This window comes from Pezoporus occidentalis, unplaced genomic scaffold, assembly GCF_034315485.1.
Source record: "Pezoporus occidentalis ecotype Australia unplaced genomic scaffold, CSIRO_AGI_Poc_V1 ctg89, whole genome shotgun sequence".
NCBI lineage: Eukaryota > Metazoa > Chordata > Aves > Psittaciformes > Psittacidae > Pezoporus > Pezoporus occidentalis.
The window spans coordinates 3,236,694-3,257,136 of NW_026916253.1; the positions used below are offsets into that span (position 1 = coordinate 3,236,694).

General features: G+C 38.8%; 1 protein-coding gene across 2 annotated transcripts in view; it reads right to left on the reverse strand.

Moving 5' to 3' along the window:
• PEPD (peptidase D) overlaps window positions 1-20,443 on the reverse strand; it is a 141,030-nt gene that overhangs the window by 20,620 nt on the left and 99,967 nt on the right. For both annotated transcript variants that reach the window (XM_062604884.1, XM_062604885.1), the window contains 2 exons: window positions 19,331-19,479; window positions 1,331-1,515 (listed from right to left, as the gene is read on the reverse strand). In XM_062604884.1, the coding sequence (XP_062460868.1) occupies window positions 1,331-1,515; window positions 19,331-19,479 (334 nt within the window). The remainder of the gene's footprint in view (window positions 1-1,330; window positions 1,516-19,330; window positions 19,480-20,443) is intronic.

Sequence of the window (20,443 nt, forward strand, 5' to 3'; positions counted from 1 at the left end):
TAGGGTCCTGGATTTTTAAGTCTATGAACTCTGCAAGTAATCCCATCCCTTGTACTTTGCTGAATGTCTCCATTTGTACACAGAGAGAATGCACCTGGGAGATAGTGAGGCAAACATCCACCCTTTCTGTATTAGCGAGTGAAGAAACTTTAAAATCAGAATAAGGCTGCTTTTGATTTTTGTTTCATTTGTACTACATGTAAGTTTATTAGCTGATGATAATACACTGCTATCACAGTACTGGTCACAGTAAGTACACTGTGAACACGAGTACCCTCAAATACTATGGACTGTTTGTTCCCTGCCTGCAAAATGAATCCAGCTGCAGCTTATGTATCCTGTTCATCCAATATGAGCAAGCTCCAAAACATGCTTAAACCACACCTAAAAAGTTCCTAGCTTCTTTTTCAGGTTCTTGTAAAAGAACATCTTACATAAGAGAGAAGACAAGTGATAAATTTTCCTACTGTATTATTAAAAAACCTTAAACAGCTACCCTCAAGTAACCAAAACATAACACACAGAAAATCCTTCTGAAATCTTTCAGAAGCTGCTGGAAGCTTCCTTCCTTTATTCAAACCTTAAGTTCAATTCCCCTTAGAGATTTTTTCAGCATCATTGCAAACATCTTCCTGTTCACAGGTTACAGAATTTTACCCATTCTGCTGCCAGACCACAGCCATGAGCCATTGTGTTAATTCAAGGAAAAAGGTAATCATTGTGTGTTTTCTGCAGAAACTCAGAATGCAAGAGCCTATACACTTTCACATATGCAAACACTGTAAAACTTGCTGGTTTCTCTTTCTATTCTCATTACAGGACAACACATCCACACTGGTGCCCATGCTGACACTGGAAATCAGATTTCAAGGAATATGAGCCAGCTTGTTTCCATATGACACAGTCAGTGAAATTTACTAGCCCAGGTGCAGCAGTGAGCTCCCACTGCTGCCTCACATCTGGAATGGAGCAAGTGAGTCTCCCCTATAAGACTATAGGTCTTAGGCGCTCTCTGTGACACCACACATTATGCTTAAGTGATATATTCTACAGTGGAAACTCATGGAGGAACAACACAAGCTGTATAGGAATTGAACAGATTAAGAATGCCAGAAGGACATAATCAGTTGACTTCTCCACGTCAGAACTTTATGTTTTAATGAACTAACAGATTCTCTTGAAGAAAACTGCATGAAATACCACACTTAAATGCATATTTGCTCTACTTCTGAGAGGATGCAACAGGCTAATCATACATAAACTAACAAAAACACTGGCAGAATTAAGAGTGGTTAATCTGTAAGGCAGTTGAGAATGGACTAACACTAACCTCTGGGTAGCCTCCAACATCATGCACATCGATTCCAAGTAGGTGTCCAAGTCCGTGTGGCATAAATATTGCACCCAGATGAACCTTCACCATGTCATCTACATTGCCTTTCAGAATGCCAATTTTAGTCAACTCCTCCAGATGGACTCTGTCAGCCAGACGGTGCATATCAGGCCAGGCGACCCCTTAGAGAGCAGAAATAAGCAGCTGAGTTAACTATTGCTGAAAGTTTTTAAAGACGACTATCCAAAAGCAGATGTAACACACGTACCCTTTGCTTATACAAAAAAAAAAAGGTGTAAAGAGCAACTATATTAGCACAAAAATACTTTAAACAAGTCAAAATCATCTTACCATGCATGTGAAGCACAGAAATCTACAAACGAGAGAAACAGCAGAACCTTATAAGCCAGATTCACATGAAAAAATAATAAGACACTGTATCTAATCATGCCTACGCAGATCCAAATGTATCAGTGAGTTTTCTAAAAGAATGTAAACTCAAAAATGTAGTTATTTAAAATGCAGAGCATAAAATATTACTATCCTATTATTTTCAATAATGATCATAACTATTTAGAACATTTGAGATGGACAGTACTTTTCTATGTACGTAGAAGATTTAAAACCTACATCTTTCTGGCAAAGACACTTTCCAGAAATTGATGATTCCCTTGTGTTAATGGGCTGTGTAGAACACAAGTCCTCTAATATACGTACTAGAAGAGCATTACAAAATACATTTGGTTGACTAGAGACAGAGTGCCAGGATACATTAGATTTCTATTATTTTGGTATAGGATACAATCTTGTTTGACAAACTGCTTGGGGGAGGAGGGAGGAAGAAAGCAGCTCTTTTGTTACTAACACAGTACTGTCTTAATTAGTTCACTATGGCTTTGAGTCATCATCAACAGAGCAATTGCAGAGTCAAGACAACTAGGGCTAAGGTACAGTAGAAGAATATTTTCCTTGTTCAATTTTGGCATGATTAAACAAATAAAAAATGAGCAATTTTAAAGGCCAAAACCCCATCAAGTTCCATTTGCTTTAATCCTGTTAAAGATGCAGCTCTAGGGTCTTGTGAACATGCATGTCATTTCATAATTACATTAGCACTTTCTGCTGAAAGTACTGAGGCTTCAAAGACTGAAAGAAAATCATCCTATGGGAGTGCTTAAATAAAATTCAGTTGTCTTATATGGCTCTGATACAGAGATCGGAACCAAAGTGAAGAGCAGGGGACTGCTCCCTCTTGTACACCATCCACACAGAAACCGATGCACCTTGACGGTCCCATTAATGCTGTCTGGGAATCAGCTCAGCATGTAAGTTAGTTAATAGGCAGCCTCCTTTTCCCCATCAGATTACTCAGAGATCAAACTTTTCAGCCTGTTGCATGCGTGCAGCTGAAGAAGCACCTTCCTGGCCCAAGCAAGAGCACAAGACAGAGGTGTGGATATCCTGGACAATATGCTGGACAAACAATATGCGGACAAACTCTTGGCTGCGGTTTCCTCAGACAGGCCAAAAGTGCCCATGTGAGTGACGCTCACCCACAAAATCCAGCTTTCCTGTTCAAAATGTGCTATTCTTGCGTTTTCCCTCCTTTGAAAAGGAATTTAGTCTTCCTTCAGTATGAAATAATACAACTATAACAAGTTGTTCTTTGACAACCATGTTCAACATAATTACATTTTAAAGGAATTTATCTTTTTGAACATTGACTGCATTGCAAGTTTGACTTCTCTAGATTCATCTATTCTTTAAAGTTATTTCACAATAGCCTCCAATCTACTGTGTGGAAACCTGAAATCATTACGATCTATCACATCAATATTGCAGATATCAAACTGGGAGTATTACTGAATCACAGTTGCTTTCCTGTTTACTTTGAGGTTGTGGGAATACAGAATTTCTGTGTGTAACTCCCAGTTCAGCTTCGGTACTTTGCAGTCAACATTAACTACTCTAAAAGCCTTCAATACTCTTTCTTGGGAGACTAGATGTTCTTTTGAAATCTCTCCCATTATTTCCTAACTGAGTATTACCACAAGTCTTCTATTTTCATCGCCATGACTGAAAAGCCATATGTAATTTCTGACCCTGGTCAACTGTTCGAAGCCTCATTGTCTCTTGATATAAATGAAGGTCAGAACTCTGTTGCTAGAAGACAAAACCACAACCATATCCTGGATGTTCTGAATCAGCTTAAGATGAGGTGCCTGAGAGAACTGAAGATGAGGTGCCTGTAGTCTGCAGCACAGCTCCCTTCTACAGCTGTGCTGGTACTATTTGTCTCAGTCCAAATACACTGACTCCACTTACAGAAACAGGGTGACCTGTATCAAACCAAGAGGTACAACTAACAAGAGATACAAGGATTAAACTGATCAGACATAAAACCACTAGAAAACACATAACCATTTGTCTGCAGAAGTTTAATAGAGGAAATGAATGACACTAATGTCCTAACTGAAAAGACTGCTGAGGCTGTAAACCGTAAGTATTTCTGGGCACTGAGCAAATTGATCAGAGACCCTTCTTCCATCACGTCTACTTTATTTGTCTCTCATTGAGAAAAAGCATGACTATTTCTCTGCTCCTCCTCCTGCCTGGAGTTCTGTGTTCTCCAGCTGGTTTGGTTTTTGTTCATCTATTTCATTAGACACTGAGGACAACACAAGCCTCCACTGTGAAACAAACAATGAGGCTGGATGGAAAACCTGAAGCTTTGGACTCTCTCTTAGAACAAGGGCAGTGCTTCGGACAGAGCCCAGCAAAATGATCTGGACCACCCTCTTACCGTCTAGCCAGTGCCATCAGTTTTCCTAGAGATGGGAAGTACTTCAGCTGCAGCTCTTTCATGCATGCTGCAGAAAGCACTGGGTCAGGTCTACATGGAGGGAATTTAAGCTACTGATGGAGTAGTAAATAGTAAAAATCTTGGTTTACAAGTAAATACGTGTTCAATTAATCTTAATTTAAAAATGCTTATAGATAGATTGCATTTTCTATTCTATGGTCTGGCTTCACGTTTTATGCTACTACAAATTCAATGTGGTGGTATTTTCAACTATTAGCCACTCCCCTCCAAACCACCTAACCTACAAGCATTGTACAATACAACACAGACTATCACTAGTGTGCTAAGACAAAATATGAGGATATTTTTAAGCTCACTAGAGACAGTGAACTAAGTGAAGTGATCTTACTAGTCTTCGCTTAAACAATGGCAATATCCTTGCCTTGTTTGATATGAGCTGATTCCCATCATGCTAGGAATAAACTTTAATAATAAGTTACAAACATCTTTCCCCCCTTTTTTTTTTCTAAACAGAGAATTTGGCAAAGAAGGGAGACATAAATGCCAATCTTTAAACATTTCTTAGTACCCTTATAATCTTAAAAACATTAACATGAAGAGAAAGAACTACTTTACAGGGCAATTAATAGGGCAATTACTTAAAAGTACAGAATACAATCTACTGAAGAAAGGAAGCATTGTAATTCAAGAAAGATCTCCTAGTCCATGTTATACCTAAAGTGTATTGATATGTTGTACAGATTAAATATACAGTAAACAGAAATATGCAACTCTTCACATTTATTTTAAACCTAAAAGTGTATTAGTTTTATCTGGCTATTGGAATCTTTATAATACAATGGCCTGTGCAAACCCAGCTCTCTTGAACTGGCTGGCATGGCAACTACCATTTAGGTTAACCAGTAAGTAACCTGAAGAGCAAAAGGCCTCACATTCTGCTAATCTAATTTTCCTACGCACATACTGAATTCCAACAGTTGCAGAAAGCAGTGAAGGGAGGACAAATTAAATATCACAGCTAACTTGCCTAGGAAAACCATGACCAGAATATTTTGGTACTCTCACATGACATACAATTTAACAGTCTGGATGTGCCAGAAGGATTTGCAGTGGGGGTATGTGAATCCCTGTGTTAAAACACAGAGATACCTATATCCTGTTCAGATGTGTGTGTGCGCATCTCTGTGTAGACAGCTTTAGCATGTTAAAACAAAGAAAACAGTAATAAAGAAGCCTCTGGGCAGGCAGACAGGGAACAATCTGCCCAAGAGGAGCAGATGTGAAGAAAAAACTCTAATTATACAATGCTGAAGGAACAACATTTCGTATAAAGAATCCTTAATTCACGGATGTTACTTGATGTTCAGGCACTTCAGTTTTTTGGATTAACGGTGGTCCAGTGGAGAGCTCTGTACCTCACCACAAGCTGAGGCAGCAGAAGTCAAACACCGTATTAGCATTCTTGTTGCGAGAAAAAGCAGTTAAAAACCAACTAAAAAAACCCACAACAAACAACTTCCACAAGTGGCCCTAACATCAGTTTTGTGAGTTACTGCAACGGCTGACTGTTTTGCAACAGCAGCCTGCACTAATCTCCCACCACCAATCACTCACTAGGATGTTTTACTCCTGCATTATTCAGAACTACTATTTTTAAGCTTTGACGAAGTTTACCATAGTTGCAGACATGCTTTTTGTGTAAAAAGGTTAGTTCCATTATTATCTTTAAGCCAATTTATAAACCAATTATAGTCCACTGACAGATGAGGTTTATAAAGCTAGACTGAAGGGTCCTTGGACTTTGAAAGCTTGTATCAAAATGAGTCTGCACTCAGGAAAATCTGCTGATGATGTGTCTGCTCCATTCTTAATTCTTTGCCAAATGAGATACTGGGTAATAAGGTCACTGAACCAGCGACTGGCTCCCCAGGAAAGCTCAGTTACTAAGGTTCATTAGGCTGCAATTTGTTACCTGCCATGAAGCATGTGCTTGGGTGAGAGGCCAGGACAAAAAGCACCTTTTACAGCAACCAAAGCATTTGAAATCCCTTGAGATACAGAGTGAATGAACTACACAGCAATGACCAGATAGTAGATATATCCAGTAATGAAATGTGAGATCACAAATTATACAACATATAACTATGGAAGCTATTAGTTTTCAGATACCCTGCAAACAGTGTAGCAGAGGTTTACAGATGTATGAGGTACTGTATTTAAAAATGGCAAACTTAATACATTAAGATTACTAAAAGTTTTTTTTTAAATTTACTCCCATCAACCTAAATGTTATCTGATATTCTTAGATACTGTGACAGAAAAGAAAAAGATAAAGTGAATATTCTTTTACTTCCTTGAAAATGCTCCCTAATTATCCGTTTGCTAAACCACCAAATTTCAGCTCAAACACCATGGTTTAGGGACTCAGAAATATTATATGCAGATCTTTGCAATAATCTGCGGCCTTCTGGATCCCACTTTTGATAGGGAAGATTTTTGTTCCAAAAAGAGAAAAAGAAATGCATCAAGAAATCAAAAGCATCCCTACCTTTTAATGAATATACTGTAACTTTTTAAACAGTAGAATTAAGAAGATGAGTTATTATAACACATCACACTATAAACTGTTCCTCAGTTGCTGTTAACTCACTAGTGTTTTCACTCCAGTGATTATTTTCTGATGTTTTATTAGAAACTGTTTGAGAACATAAAGTAGAAACAGAATACAAAAGTAATTTAGAATTACTGTGCGTATTTAGCCACTTTGGTAGGAAAGTGCTCTGAAAAGGCCTAACAGGATTTTTTTTGGCCGCTACTTAGGGTACTTTGTGGTTGCAATGTGACAATGATTAAACCACAAATGATTTAGCAGGGTTTCTTTTGTTGCTGTAGGGTGGGATTTTTCTGCCAGTACAGATGTCACAATCTTACTAAAAAAATTGAGTATGGCAAGGTTGTAGTAACTTCTCCCCAGACTGTGCTAAGGTTAAGCTACATTTAATTTCTGAGTGTTCACAGACAAGGGCAAAAGGCCCATCTGTCCCCTGGCAGTGCCACTGAAAAGCAGACATAATATGCAGTCCTTGTCCAGCCAGCAGCCCACTGGAACAGATTAAAATCTGCCAACACACAGAGACCATATCAGACATAAAACAATGGGTCCCTAAAAATTCCAATCAAACCCAGTTTAAAAAATAAACCAAAACATCATTTAAATACTAAAAATATAGGGTTTTTTTCCCCCTCTTCCCTCAGGTGCTAGAGAAGAACTTGTGGTATTTCTGATTATCATGGCTTTCTTTTAGGCCCACTAGATGAAACACTCAGTTGTAGTTCAGTTTTCAAGCTTCATTTCTTGCAGCACAAGGTAAGACAACCGTACAACAGGGAGGAATCAGAAAGTGAGAAACCAAAATGCTGTACTAAACACTGACAATGTTTGGGCAACAGAGAAGCTGTTCAAAGCTTCATATAATGTGTAGGTAACTACCTGTAAGATTCACAGAGTCAGCATCAGATAGCTATAGAGATGCCCAATTTAGGGATGCAGTTTTAGGGTTCATTTTACAGCGGTGGCGTAGCTGCAACTGGCTGTCATACGATGAGGACAGACTGTAAACTTTCCTGTCCTAAGAAGGTGACAGGAACTATACTGAATTTGCTGCTGTGTCACACCTGCAGATACCTGTGGTACTGACTATAGGGATTACTAGACATTAGTCTGTTCTGTGCCATGAGTGCCACTGCCACAGCTCCAAACCAGGATGGACTCCTTCAAAAACCATCCTTCAGTTCCCAAAGAAGATGCACTTGCCTGACAGGGGTTAGAGTTCCCAAAGGGAAAAAGAGATGACTCCCCATCACCTCTGAAATTCAGACCTCTTTTTCAAAAGACTCAACAGCAGTGTGTTATTCAGTTGCACACTGTAATACTTCTTTTGCATCAGTATGATGGAAGTTTTAAGTGGTAAACCCACCCTTCCCATTACAAACCCTGTACACGATCATATACAACACATCAGAGGCAACATCAAGATAATAGCCTGTCATGACGAAAACTTAAGAGAAGCAATTTGAATATATGCAGACAGGGAGCAAGAGGAGGACTTTTTCCATGTCTGGAAAGATGCAGCGCTGGGATTGAGGAGTGCTGGCAGGCATCATGTATCTTACTGCAAGTTCCTTCCAAACAGGTGTACATTGAAAAGGAAGAGGAAAAAGATGGGGGGAAGGAGGGAAGGGTGTGGAAGGAGTGATGGTGGTGTGGAAACTTACCAATCTTTGAAGCTTAGAAAAGACTGTTTAGATAAGATAGTGTCATCTATGTCCAGCAGGTTCGCACTCTGACAGCTACAGCTGATGCAGTGTCAAGAATGAAAGACTCACGAACTTTGTACTTCAACTCAAATTACAATGTATAATGATTGCATTTCCTGAATATTGAACTGGGAGAAAAGTAATGCACATCAGAACACATAAAAGCAACTTATTTCCCTCAAAGTCACTACTAAAATCAGAATTGTACAATGTTAAAATATTACAACCTATAACAGTTAGGAAAGAAGAATTTAAAAAACCAAACAGCCTTAAATCAAAACCCATTCAGTACAGAATGGCTAAAACCTGCAATCAATTTAGGCTCTAAGTTTGTGAAGACTTCTACACGTATTTGCTTTGTACAAGCAGCATCTATGAAGAACCATTGAAAGTAGTAGAAAAATCCATGCAAGGCATTCAGCCTTGCTGAAAAGCTGCTGGTTTGCCTTGAACTGCAGAGGTTCCTACAGACAGGGCTGCTCAGAGACACCCACACAGAAGGGACTTCAAGGCAGAAAGGCCCAACTGTTTTAAAGTGCCTGGTTTTGTACACTTGGAAATAACTCAGCGCTATTTTAGTCTTCGTAACGTTGCAGTGGTCACTGTATGCATGGGTCAGCTCCTGCACATTAGTCACCAGCAGGGAAGAGCAGCTCCCAGAAGGTTTGCAGTCAGACTCGCAGGCTGAAATCCTGCATTTCAACAGATTGCTGCTCGCACAGCAGGACTGCGGGATCTGCTGAATCTGACAGAAAAAACTGCCTTTTTTTTTTTTTTTACCTCTTACCATAGGTTGCTGCTATGCTGGGCAAGGATAAGTTACGTGTCCATCAATGTAATCTTCCAGTAATCAATGACACTTGTTATTAAATAAAATCTTGCAAGAATCAAGACCGCAACAGTCACTGTTGTCTGCACATTGTAAGCACTGTCTGTGCAAACTGTGCATCCTTTAGTTCCTTCAGCTTTCTCTTCCTAACTGGTGGCTTATACTTTAACCATTTATACTGACACAAACAGAATTAACTTACCAAGGAAAGCTACACTACCTTTTCTGCGTCAATCTCAGAGTTAGTAGAATCACAGAATCATAGAATAATTAGGGTTGGAAAGGACCTCAAGATCATCCAGTTCCACCCCCCCTGCCATGGACAGGGACACCTCACACTAGTATTCAAACTTATTTACGAACATCAACGTTGGCAAGAGAAATACAGCCAACTCCACTCCAGAGAGAGAGAGAGCGGACTATCAACAGCTTTTTAAAACATACATTGACAAGATTTATTTTCCAATCTATCTTTAACATAATAACACATTCTTAACTGCAAGGGTGGGAAAAATAATACTGCAATGTCATTCAGCAGGATTTGTGGGTATCAAGTACTGGTTACAGCATGCCACGAAAGCATTTGGTCTTCAGACGAATTGGTATAAAACCTTCAACTCCTGTCATTAATGCTTTATTTCTAAGAAGAATTGCTTTGCTTCAGATATTACAGCTGATTAATAATGATCAGCAGCATTCTGCCTAAAATATGACAATCTGAATGAAATATGAAAATAATTCATATAGGCATTTTGAAATTATACAAACTATAAAATAGATTGTGCTCCCACACCCTTTCCTGTTATGCTATTGTCAAAAGGTCCAATTTATAGTCAAATTTCTTTCTAAAAAGCCACCAAAATTAGCTACTGTTTTTATACAGCACAACAGCAAGCTGGACCCCATGGTATTCTACTAAGTACAACTCTGGACTACATAAGACTTTAACAACTTGCATGCAAAAAACACCCACTGCATGTGAATGAGAACCTCGTACTTAACTTGTAAGGAATAAATATTAATAAGTAGCAATTATGTTCTTTAGGTACAATAAATTTTAATCCTAGATGAATACAGTGACAATTAGTCTATAGCTGTATTCAAAATAGAAGCAAACAAGAATCTAAATTCTAAAGATGTTACAGAGCTGTCACGGGCAAAAAGTAGTAATCTGTGAAGCTGCAAATTTGGAATTTGCATATGTTCCCAAGCACAACTCTGTTCAACTTAGTAACAGAAGGAACTGCTGGTAATATCATCTACTAGGTTAAATATCCTAGCTGTTAGTTTCCTATTAAACAGTTCTTTGATTATTTGGGTTATTCTAATCCCTGGTCTTAGTACTCTCCTACCTGAGCTAAATTCTCCACTGTTCTTTTAGAGACATACTATTAGAACATAGAGCAGGGAATCAGACTGCCACTCTGAATTCAAATTACAGCATTTTATATTGAGCAAAATAGGTTATTTATGAAATCGGTATACTGAACCTACCTCCACCTAACAGTCTCACTGAAAGAATCATGCCTCAATATTTAGATACCAAAATGTTTTCCAGAGTATACACCATCCAAAGCTTACATTCTGCTGTACAAATATACAGACCATTCAACCACTGAAGTCCCAGGGCTTGTATCTACCTCCATGAGCTTTACTACTTGAATCCTTTAGCAGTAGATGAACACGGAGGAGATAAAACACTGCAAAATAAAGTGTCTGTTTTGGTTTGTCCTTCTAATTGACAACATTCCTTGAAAGGACGTACACAGGGAAACTAGTTAAGGTGGGCTCCTCTACTGCAGAGCGCTTAGGAAGCTACACAAATGAAAGAAAATTGAAGAAATCAGAAGAAAGGACAAAAAGCAGGCACACGCTTTCACACAGCAGCTCAACGCTTATGCAGTTACAGCTGACTGGAAGACAGAGATCAAGCCCAGATGGGATTAACTTTGTTTAGCTTCCCACATCTACAAATACACAAGGCTGTCTTTGGTCCTCTGCCACCGTGGGGAAACAAGAAAGACAAGTGGCCAACTCCAGGTGTGACTACAGCAGCAATTTAAATACTAACATGCTGAGTCTGGTTTAAGGTTGTATATGGCAGATGACACACCATCGAGCTGTCACGTTTCATTCTAGTGAACTCTAATGGTCATCTTCTCCAGGTCCTTAAAGGAAAGCCTAAGAGACCTACAGAAGGTTCTAATGCCTTTCTCTGAATCATTCTGCACCTCACACAGTTTGGCCCTGAATCTACTGAATGTGAGAAAGAAATGATAGAGTGGAAGTGTTACAGCTAATTTGAGAGAATCAACTTCAGACACCTATTCTCAACTGCAAATCACAAGACTCATCCTAGTAAGACAGCGGGAGCAGAGACAGAGGAGGGACCATCAGCTACAGAGAACATTTCTTAATCAAAGCCTGACAGCTACTGGCCCTTGCTCACTGGCTGTTTGCTCCAAACCTCTCACCTCCGCCTGTTTACCTCAAACGACCTTAGTCTTTGGGAACTACTTACTTCTTTGCATTCATTCAGCACCTGCATCAAAATGGTACCCATTCCTGGCAGGCTTTAAGGGTTAGGTGATTTCTATGTGATTAATAAAAGGATGTTTCATTTGCTTGATATTTGCATTTACTTCTTTGACTGAAATGCTTTTGACTGTACTTGATTTTCAAATGTTTTGAAGTGTACTTGACTGTTCTTTCTTGCTTAAAGATTATATGGCAATCTTGGCATCAATGAAATTTGCAATGGCTGATCTTTGTTCCTGGAAGAAAGGATTTAAGAGCTTAAAACCCCCATGTCTTTATGTGAAACTTGAGTTCTGGGAAAGCTAAAAACAGGCAGGAATCTTCCAGCCCAAATATGGAAAAACCTTCCATCTTTTATTATCAAAGATAGTCCTGGGATTGAGATTTCCTTCAAGATGTTCCTCAACAGCATGTATCCAGAAAGCAAATCCTGGAAGCCAGAGGCAACACAATGCTCACTCTCTTGGACAGTAAAATGCAAGACTTGAGGATACACATATACCGCTGAGCACGACCTCCAACTTGACAAATTTCAGGTACAAATCCTACAGGCAGACGCTATAATGTCAGTGTCCTGAGGAGGAAAGCTTTCACACTGCACATAAAGTGACTTGGTGAACAACAACTTCTGTGCATATTTGGAACCATTTTTTATTTTTCATTTTTATTGAAACAAACAAACATCAATCAGCAAATATTCCCAGCTGCACAGCTAATGTCTGAATGCAATTTCGGTTCAATGGGGACTTTGGATATACAAGCTTTTTAAATCATATAAATGTAGAGATAGGGAATTGCATGGCTGCCAACCGTGCCTTACTCAACTGTTCCCTGGGAGCAGTTTGCTAGACAAAGAAATCTTTTTAAAAAAAAAACTCTGGAATTTAGGACAATAGACCTCACTGATCGAGGTGTTTTAATCCTTTCTTTCTCTCCCCCCAGATACTAACGTGTATAACTTAAGAGATTGAGAAAAGTATTTTGTATTCCTTTTTTTAAACATACACAGGTTTTGTAGTAGTAGTAGGAATGCTAAACACAAGTTCTCTTCCTTCCCCTTCTGCTGAAACTTCCCATTACTCTGCAGAGAAGACAGGGAGGAATGTTCAGAAGTTCCAGTGTGCAATTCCGAAGGGATGAAAATGGAAAGTATGTGATTGCTCCAATACTTAGCTCATTAATCTTAAAGACTGTTTATGATCTAGTGCACTAATCCAAAATAGCTTTAATTGCAGAGTTTGAAGATAAGCATACTTCCTTTTAATTTCTTCTCAAAATAATAGCAGATTTAATATATTTGAGAAATTTCAATGTTTCTATAAATAGAAACTGTATGTAGAAACTTTATGTGTGTAGAAACCATACTGTCCTCATCAAGTAGGAACTGAATTTATGGAACTCTAATTATTAGTATCCTCTAAATGAGAGGATGGACATGGTATAAACACACAGTCATTTGCTTAAGACTAGAAAAGAAGCAACTCCACAGTAACTTTCAAAATACTATTTGACTTGTATGCATCAATGCTTTACTTGACAGTAAAACATCCATACGAACAAAGTGATCCTCAAAGCCAGGTTAAGCATGAATGTGCTTTATACACAGGAAGTGAAGCACATTGCTGTCTGCTGGCTTGCAAAGTACCACCTGTCCTGTTAAGAGCTAGAGGTGCGCATTCAGGCATTGACTGTCATCAACATCTCTTCTTACATCACTGATACTTTCATTTGCATGTTTCAGAGCATATTAAGAGTCATGGAGTGATTTGAGTTAGGAGGGACACCAGGAGGGTATCTGGTCCAAACCCTGTATCAGAGTAGGCTTACCTTCAGAGCTAATTCATCCTTCTTCAACAAGCTGTTTTCCAGAAGTTTCAGAGACAGACTTTCCACAAAATCAATTATTTTACATATTTCTTCAAACAGATTTATATTGATGACAAAGAGAAAACAACCCTGGTCTCCCACTTGTAATTTACAACAAACAATGGTCAATAAAGCTATTACACTGACACTGGATCTAACTTACATGACTGGTATAAAGAATGAGTGAGACAGGATTTGTGAGCACTGCACATGTGCGTTTTCAAGTTCTTCACATCTTTCCACTATCAACAGACATGCCAAACTTGCTCAAGAAGTGTCTAATATACCCCTGCAGTTCAGGCTTTCAATTGCTATCATGACAGCTGTCCATTGGAGGTACTACAGGCATTAGAGTTGAGCCCTCACACCTGCTATTAACCATTACACTATACAGCCTTATACCTACTCATGTTGTAGGTATAAGGCACACAGTGCCTTTTTTTCCACCACAGTTTGCTTTTTTAAGCCTGGGCAATTACATGGGTGGGGAGAACTACACTAAAAGCAGTATTTTTATGGTTACAGCATCAAGGACTCCAGAGTTAGGCAATATCAACTGACACTGTCTGTGCAAACTTTGCTTGGACCCTTGGTGCTGACATGTTATCGTCCAGTCCTTTAGTTACATGACCATCCACCCCTTTGGATGGGGTGGCAGTAGCAGCACAGCCTTTCTGATGATGCTGCCTTTTTCAGTCCTTTACTTTTTAACATTTTTTTGAGATTTTCTATGAGACTTACCAGAGAAGCAGACCCAGTGCTATGTTTTGCAATGTAGTACCTTAGCCCAGTGGAAAAGCTTCCATCAGACCAAGTAAAGCTTCCTACCAAACACAAGATACAAATTCACAGGAAGCCCCAAGTGTATTTAGTTCTAGGGCTACTTATTTCCAGAAGACTAACTCCAAGGCAAGCACAGCTCCTGCTAGGCCACTGAAGATACCTGTTCCTTATGTAACTTGTCTTCCAAGAGGAAGAAAAACAAGAGACTTCACAAAAAAGCAAGCATCACAAGTGCACCTGAATGTTGTGGCTGAAATTAGCAGGCATTCTTGCCTCAAACTCCGACCCCCAGCAGAATGCCAGGCAACTTGCTCCAAACAATTTTTAATTTTTTTTTATATTTTACATTTGTTTATTAATAATTTTTTTTTCATTTTACTGATGTCTGGCTTGATAATCTGGAACCTGCAGAAAAGCTGGGCACTCAACAGCTGCAACAGAGCTTAAAACAGCTGGGGTCTGAGCAAGACCAATGCTCAACTCCCTTAAAAAGAAAAACCAAAACCAACCTCCAGACTGATGAATTTCAATCTTGGAATCCAAAATGAGCAATAGCTTTTATACTAGCTTCTCCAGCTCATCTGCCACTGCTTGCAGAAGGTGAACTTCTGCACGCTTCCACATCTCTAAGAGGAAGTGCAAGCCAACTTACTGCTGCCAGGTACCTGCATACTGTTATGATGAGCACTAACAAAAACTGGTGAGGATGTTAATAATTCTGGATTCAGAGCAGGTTTTGAACAGTAGGCAATAAACAGAACTGGGTCACAAGTGGAACAAAAGGTTAAACCAAACTACTGAATAGCTGCTCATTAGCTCTTTCTGCCATATGCATCGCATGAAGATAGCAGAGAAAGAAACAATGGATGTACCTACAAGACTATTTTAATTCCAGTCATTCTTGGAGGTGAACCTCTTGGCTGTCCCCACTTACTGTGTTTTGGTTTACACAATGCAGTTTTGAAGTGCATGAGCTGAATTCTTCAGATGAAAGTAAACTAGGAGATATGCTCCAGCATTACACCTAATTTCCTTCCACCAATTTGGTAAATCTGATGAGATCATAAAACAATGCATAAATGAGACAAATTAGGACACTAACTTCTGAAATACCCCAAGTCTGGTATACTTGGTTTTGCAATTTCACTCTTTTTTCAGTTCTTTTTATGTAGAATATTATGTAAAGACAAATTGTTTCTCGTATCACTATTCTGAGTAAGAAGCAGATGATGCCTCAGCCACCAAAGTGAATGGAAATGTCATTATTCTGCACATTTGCCCCTATATTTCGTTTAGTGAAAGAGTAAATTTAATGCAAATGGACTTGATGCATTAAGAATATTCTCTAAGCAGAAATGCAGCGCTCCTCTCTGACATCTTGGATCACAAGCCTGACTTTGTAGAAAAAAGACAATTATCCCACTGCCACACAAAAATGCCTTTTTGACTCTTTCACTTCAGTGACAAGCTTCAGTGATGAGATCCATTTTCAGCAGTTTCAAAACTGCTGCTTATGCAAGACCGAGTATGTCTTTCTCCCCTTTAATTTTAAACAGATTTGGTTTGTGGCAGCACTTGTGACAACTGCATTGAATTTGGGCTACAATCAAATAGATAGCGTTTCTTAGCTTTCAGAATACATTATTTGGCTTGCAGAAAGCATTCTGTTCTTTCAGTTGGAAGGTAGGGAGACCCATGTATGTGATTTGAGCTGTTTGCATGTTTGGACCATGCACAGGACATAGTCGAATGAATGCTTTGCTACAATAAAATACAATGCTTTGGAGTATTTTCTAAATTATGACAACTGTTTGCATATAGAAGTATAAACAAAATGTATTAGGCAGAGGTCTATTACCTCTCCAAAAGTAACTTGACTTGGGAGTCAATTAGGTTCATATGAGAGCCAAACTGAAAAAAGAAACGCAAATCACTGAACTATACAAAACTATAAATAATGTTTAAGGTTGCTAGCAAATGTGTGTCCTTCCATAAGCCCATTTATGTAACCCATTAACTCTCCCTAAAATATTGGCTCCCTATCTTGTCATAAGAAAGACTAGGAATTATTAACCTCCTGAAGACAACAGCTACATATCCCCTGTGACCCTGTGCCACAAGGCCTAATTACAGCCCCAGCTCTGCAGCTGGGGAGAAATACAATTTCCTACAGTTGCTGACACTGCTGCATACACTCCTTCTGCGTAGCCTGTGCCATGAATGGATACTGTTACGTGAGCCAGTCACTTGACTGCCTTTGATCTTAAGAACCCAGGGAAACGGAAACAAAGAAAGAATAGCAAAAAGAGCAAGGGCTCTGTAATTCAGAAATCTGACTAAAACATGATGGGGCTGGGGTTTACCTTTAGTGCCTATAAACCCACTAGCTTTTCTGCCTCCTTCTTCAGAGACCTAATGTATTAACTTTCTGTCAGCCAGGGAGAGAAGAGACACCTGAGAGCTGAATTCACATCATCCCTTCCTGCTCTCCTCTGTGACTGTCCCAGGCTCCCGCAGGAGCAGATCCTTTTGCTTTAGTCAATGAGTTAACAAATTGGGTTTGTTCAATGAGAAGAAGGCAGCTGCTGCCTCTCCCACAGAAACAGCTTTCTCTGGGCAGCAGTAACAATACATTCAGCTTGCATCCACCCGTTTGAGGGGCTCTGGGGTTTCTCAGTGGCCTGAGAAGTATGTGACACAATCCATGCTATAAAGGTCAGTGTTTCTATTTCTTCTTTTCTACAGTGGAGTATTAGCCTTCCAGGAGATCCAGTGCTCCTTTCAACTAGCACATGATATGGCAGTTTCTCTGTCTCAGTGTTCAATTAAAATACCTAGCCAAAATATTTTATTTAAAGGAATTCAGTGGAAGGTACAAAGAAGATACATTTCTTTAAAAGGATTTATGAAAGCACTTACCAGAAATGTCTTACCTCCTATGTCCCCTTTAGTAAGAAAAGGTGTGTGTGATTGGAAACTCGATAATTATTTAATATCCAATTTTAAAATTATTTAAAGTTGTATATAAAAGAGGAACTCTCTATAATTCAACTTATTATTTCAGTTTGAATTGTCTTTAGAACATTTTAAATTAATTTGAGACAGTCAATGTTTTTTGACAACTACCTATTTTAAGTGTTACGTGCCAATTTCAGTACTAGAGTCTTTGGCCTTTGGTATCTTTTTGAGAGATCATTAGAGGAAAATATAGTAATATTGTCAGATTTTTTGCATCATTGGCAGATGGACTGCTGCTGAAGAACTAGTGTACCAGCCATATGCACCTGAAGAGCAGACTTTTCCATGTGATGAAAAATTTTGCACACTGAAGGTGTCTACCCAGACCTGTAATTCAACAGGATGCGAAAGGTCTAGGTTGCATTTCAGTACACAGAAATACCAAGTGAAACAAATCAATGAACCAACCCACAGAACGTGTGTTTAACCTGTTTTCTATAGCCAGAAAATTCATGATTACTAGTCTTATAAACAGCATAAATACATTTGCACCATTTTTCTAACCATGCAAGACAACTAAAGCACAGTGGGAACAAAAGTTCAGTCCCACCTTCTGTCAGACATCCAGAATGAATTCTCTGTGAATTTCAAATTCCCAAGGCTAGTAAAGGATCCTTACAACTGCTTTTCAGAAACGCTTAGCTCAGTATGTTCTTATTTTCTGACACTGTAAATAAAGTGTTAAGTAAACTGAGGAATTCTCTGCACCATCCTCAGTACAGCATCATATTAGCTCTCAAGTTCTGAAGACAGTCTGCAACTTATTAGCATGAAATACTGCCAAAACAGTTACATAGAATTAAAGGTGGCATTGAAACGTAAAGCAAACTATGAAGCAGAAAGGAACAAGATTCTTCAGGGGAGAAACAGCAGATGACGAAGAATGCACACTGTTATTAAAATGGCAAGATACCCAGTCTCATTTTGCAGATAAGCCTCAATTGTTACTGCTCCCTTCGAAACTGTTCGAACAAATGGTGCTTCTGCCAGCTTCTGTAACAGGAAAATTACGCATGTTCTGACTGGCAATCCAGAAAAACTATGCTAATGTGGTAAATTTAAAGGATAAGTGTGCTTTGTGCACTAAGTGCGTTTTTCTCAAAGCTGTTCTATTAGTAATACTTAGAAATGCTCAAGTACCTTCACCAGTGAAATACTCAAAATCACAGCAGCAGTTAGCTCAAAAAGCATTTGTTGGCTGCCCTGAAAGCAGAATCAGAGAAAAGTAAGATTTTCATCAAGCCAGGCAGTTGTTTCAACTATGAAAAATGTACACTTGATGAATTAGGTTGCCTGCAATTTAACAGCCTACAGAGAAATACCCAATAGTCAGTGCTTTCCAAAGCTTTTTAAGGCTAATTGAGTAACCTCCTCAAAGGACACACATTCCATCCTCTTTTTCAACAGAAGATTTCTGTTGAACTTACATGTAAAATACAGAAAATGCCTGAAACAAACTGAAGCATGCCACAGATGTTCACTCAGACTCTGACTTCAGTCTTTGGCAAAAGCTTCCTGCAAACACACACCTGTGTAACTGTCACCACTAGTTCAAAGGAATTAAAAAAAAAAAAAAGCAGAATATTAAGATATCTTCTTAATCTTATTAATAATTGTTTATGTGGGATTTTTTTTAAATCATTTTATGGAAAATGTTGGGTGTTCTATTTCTATCCTCCATTAGGAGCTGTTTAAACATGCAAATTAATTTTGTCATTTTGCTCCTTTCCAGCACTTTCTAAAATCTAAACATAAGTGTCTCAACAGCCTGAATGCTTCCATCAAACTTGTCAATCCCTGCTGATATGTACTGATCTTTTACCTGGCTTGACTGCTTTCATTACAGCCCGTGATGACTTCAGCACTGCCTCATAGATAGCCCTCTGGTCAGGAGTGAACTTTCCATTCGCAGGGAAGGTGCAGGTGATGTCAGAGCCGTAGCAGTAATACTCTCCTCCCATATCAAACAGGCTGAAAAGGAAACAGAGGAGGGGAAGAAATGAAAATTTAATGCCAGAGAAGAGTAGAACAGAAGATACTTCTCTTGCTGTGCACTTAAAAGCTACCTGCATTTTGGGAGTTGGCCACCACTTGAATGCTGTTCCTAAGTAAAATAATAAAACAGTCCCTTGGAATCTGCCAGCAGAAGAGTATCTGCATTACCTATGGCTTAAGTGGACACCCTTATGAGATGTGCTAGTCCTAGATGAAAACACTGAGAGATTGCATGAAGGAAGATAAGAAGTACGTGAGGAATCCATGCTCTTCAGTTCCAGGTCTCTTCTCAGAAGAAAACACACATTGTTTTTTTCTTTCCTGAGAAATGCTAGCACCACACAGAGGGTCTAACCTCAAAACTTAACAGAAAAATGTTAATTAAATTATGGCCTTTTGTATCTAAGTGTCAAAATGCATCTGATGGTTTAAATTAAAACATCCCCAGTAAAGGTTGACTGCCACTCCTCACAGTATAATCTTCCCTTTAAGACAAATTTGCCTAACAGGGATTAAAGAAACAAGGATTATGGGATAATCCAACCAGAAAAAAAAACATTTTATACAGTTTCCTGCATCAGAAGAAAAAAAAAAAAAATTAACTGCTTTCTTTTATGGGGACAAAAAAAACTAGTTTACCCCTTGAAAAGTGTATTTATTCTATACATGAATCAATGATCATCACTGATTGCTCAGCTGCCAAAAATCAATCTACAAAGAATAGCAAATGGGTCTCTACACCCTTGTGAGAACCCAGTTAGGCATCTGCAGTACTATGCTTCTTGAGACTACCTGATAAGGCACTGCACTGGTTTCAGTAGGATCACAAATCTGGAAAACAACCAAGTAACCATTTGGATCAAACAACAGGCCCCCTAGTTCATCATATATTTGATTACATGTAGGCATGTATTGTAAGACTTTGGTCTTGACACACAGC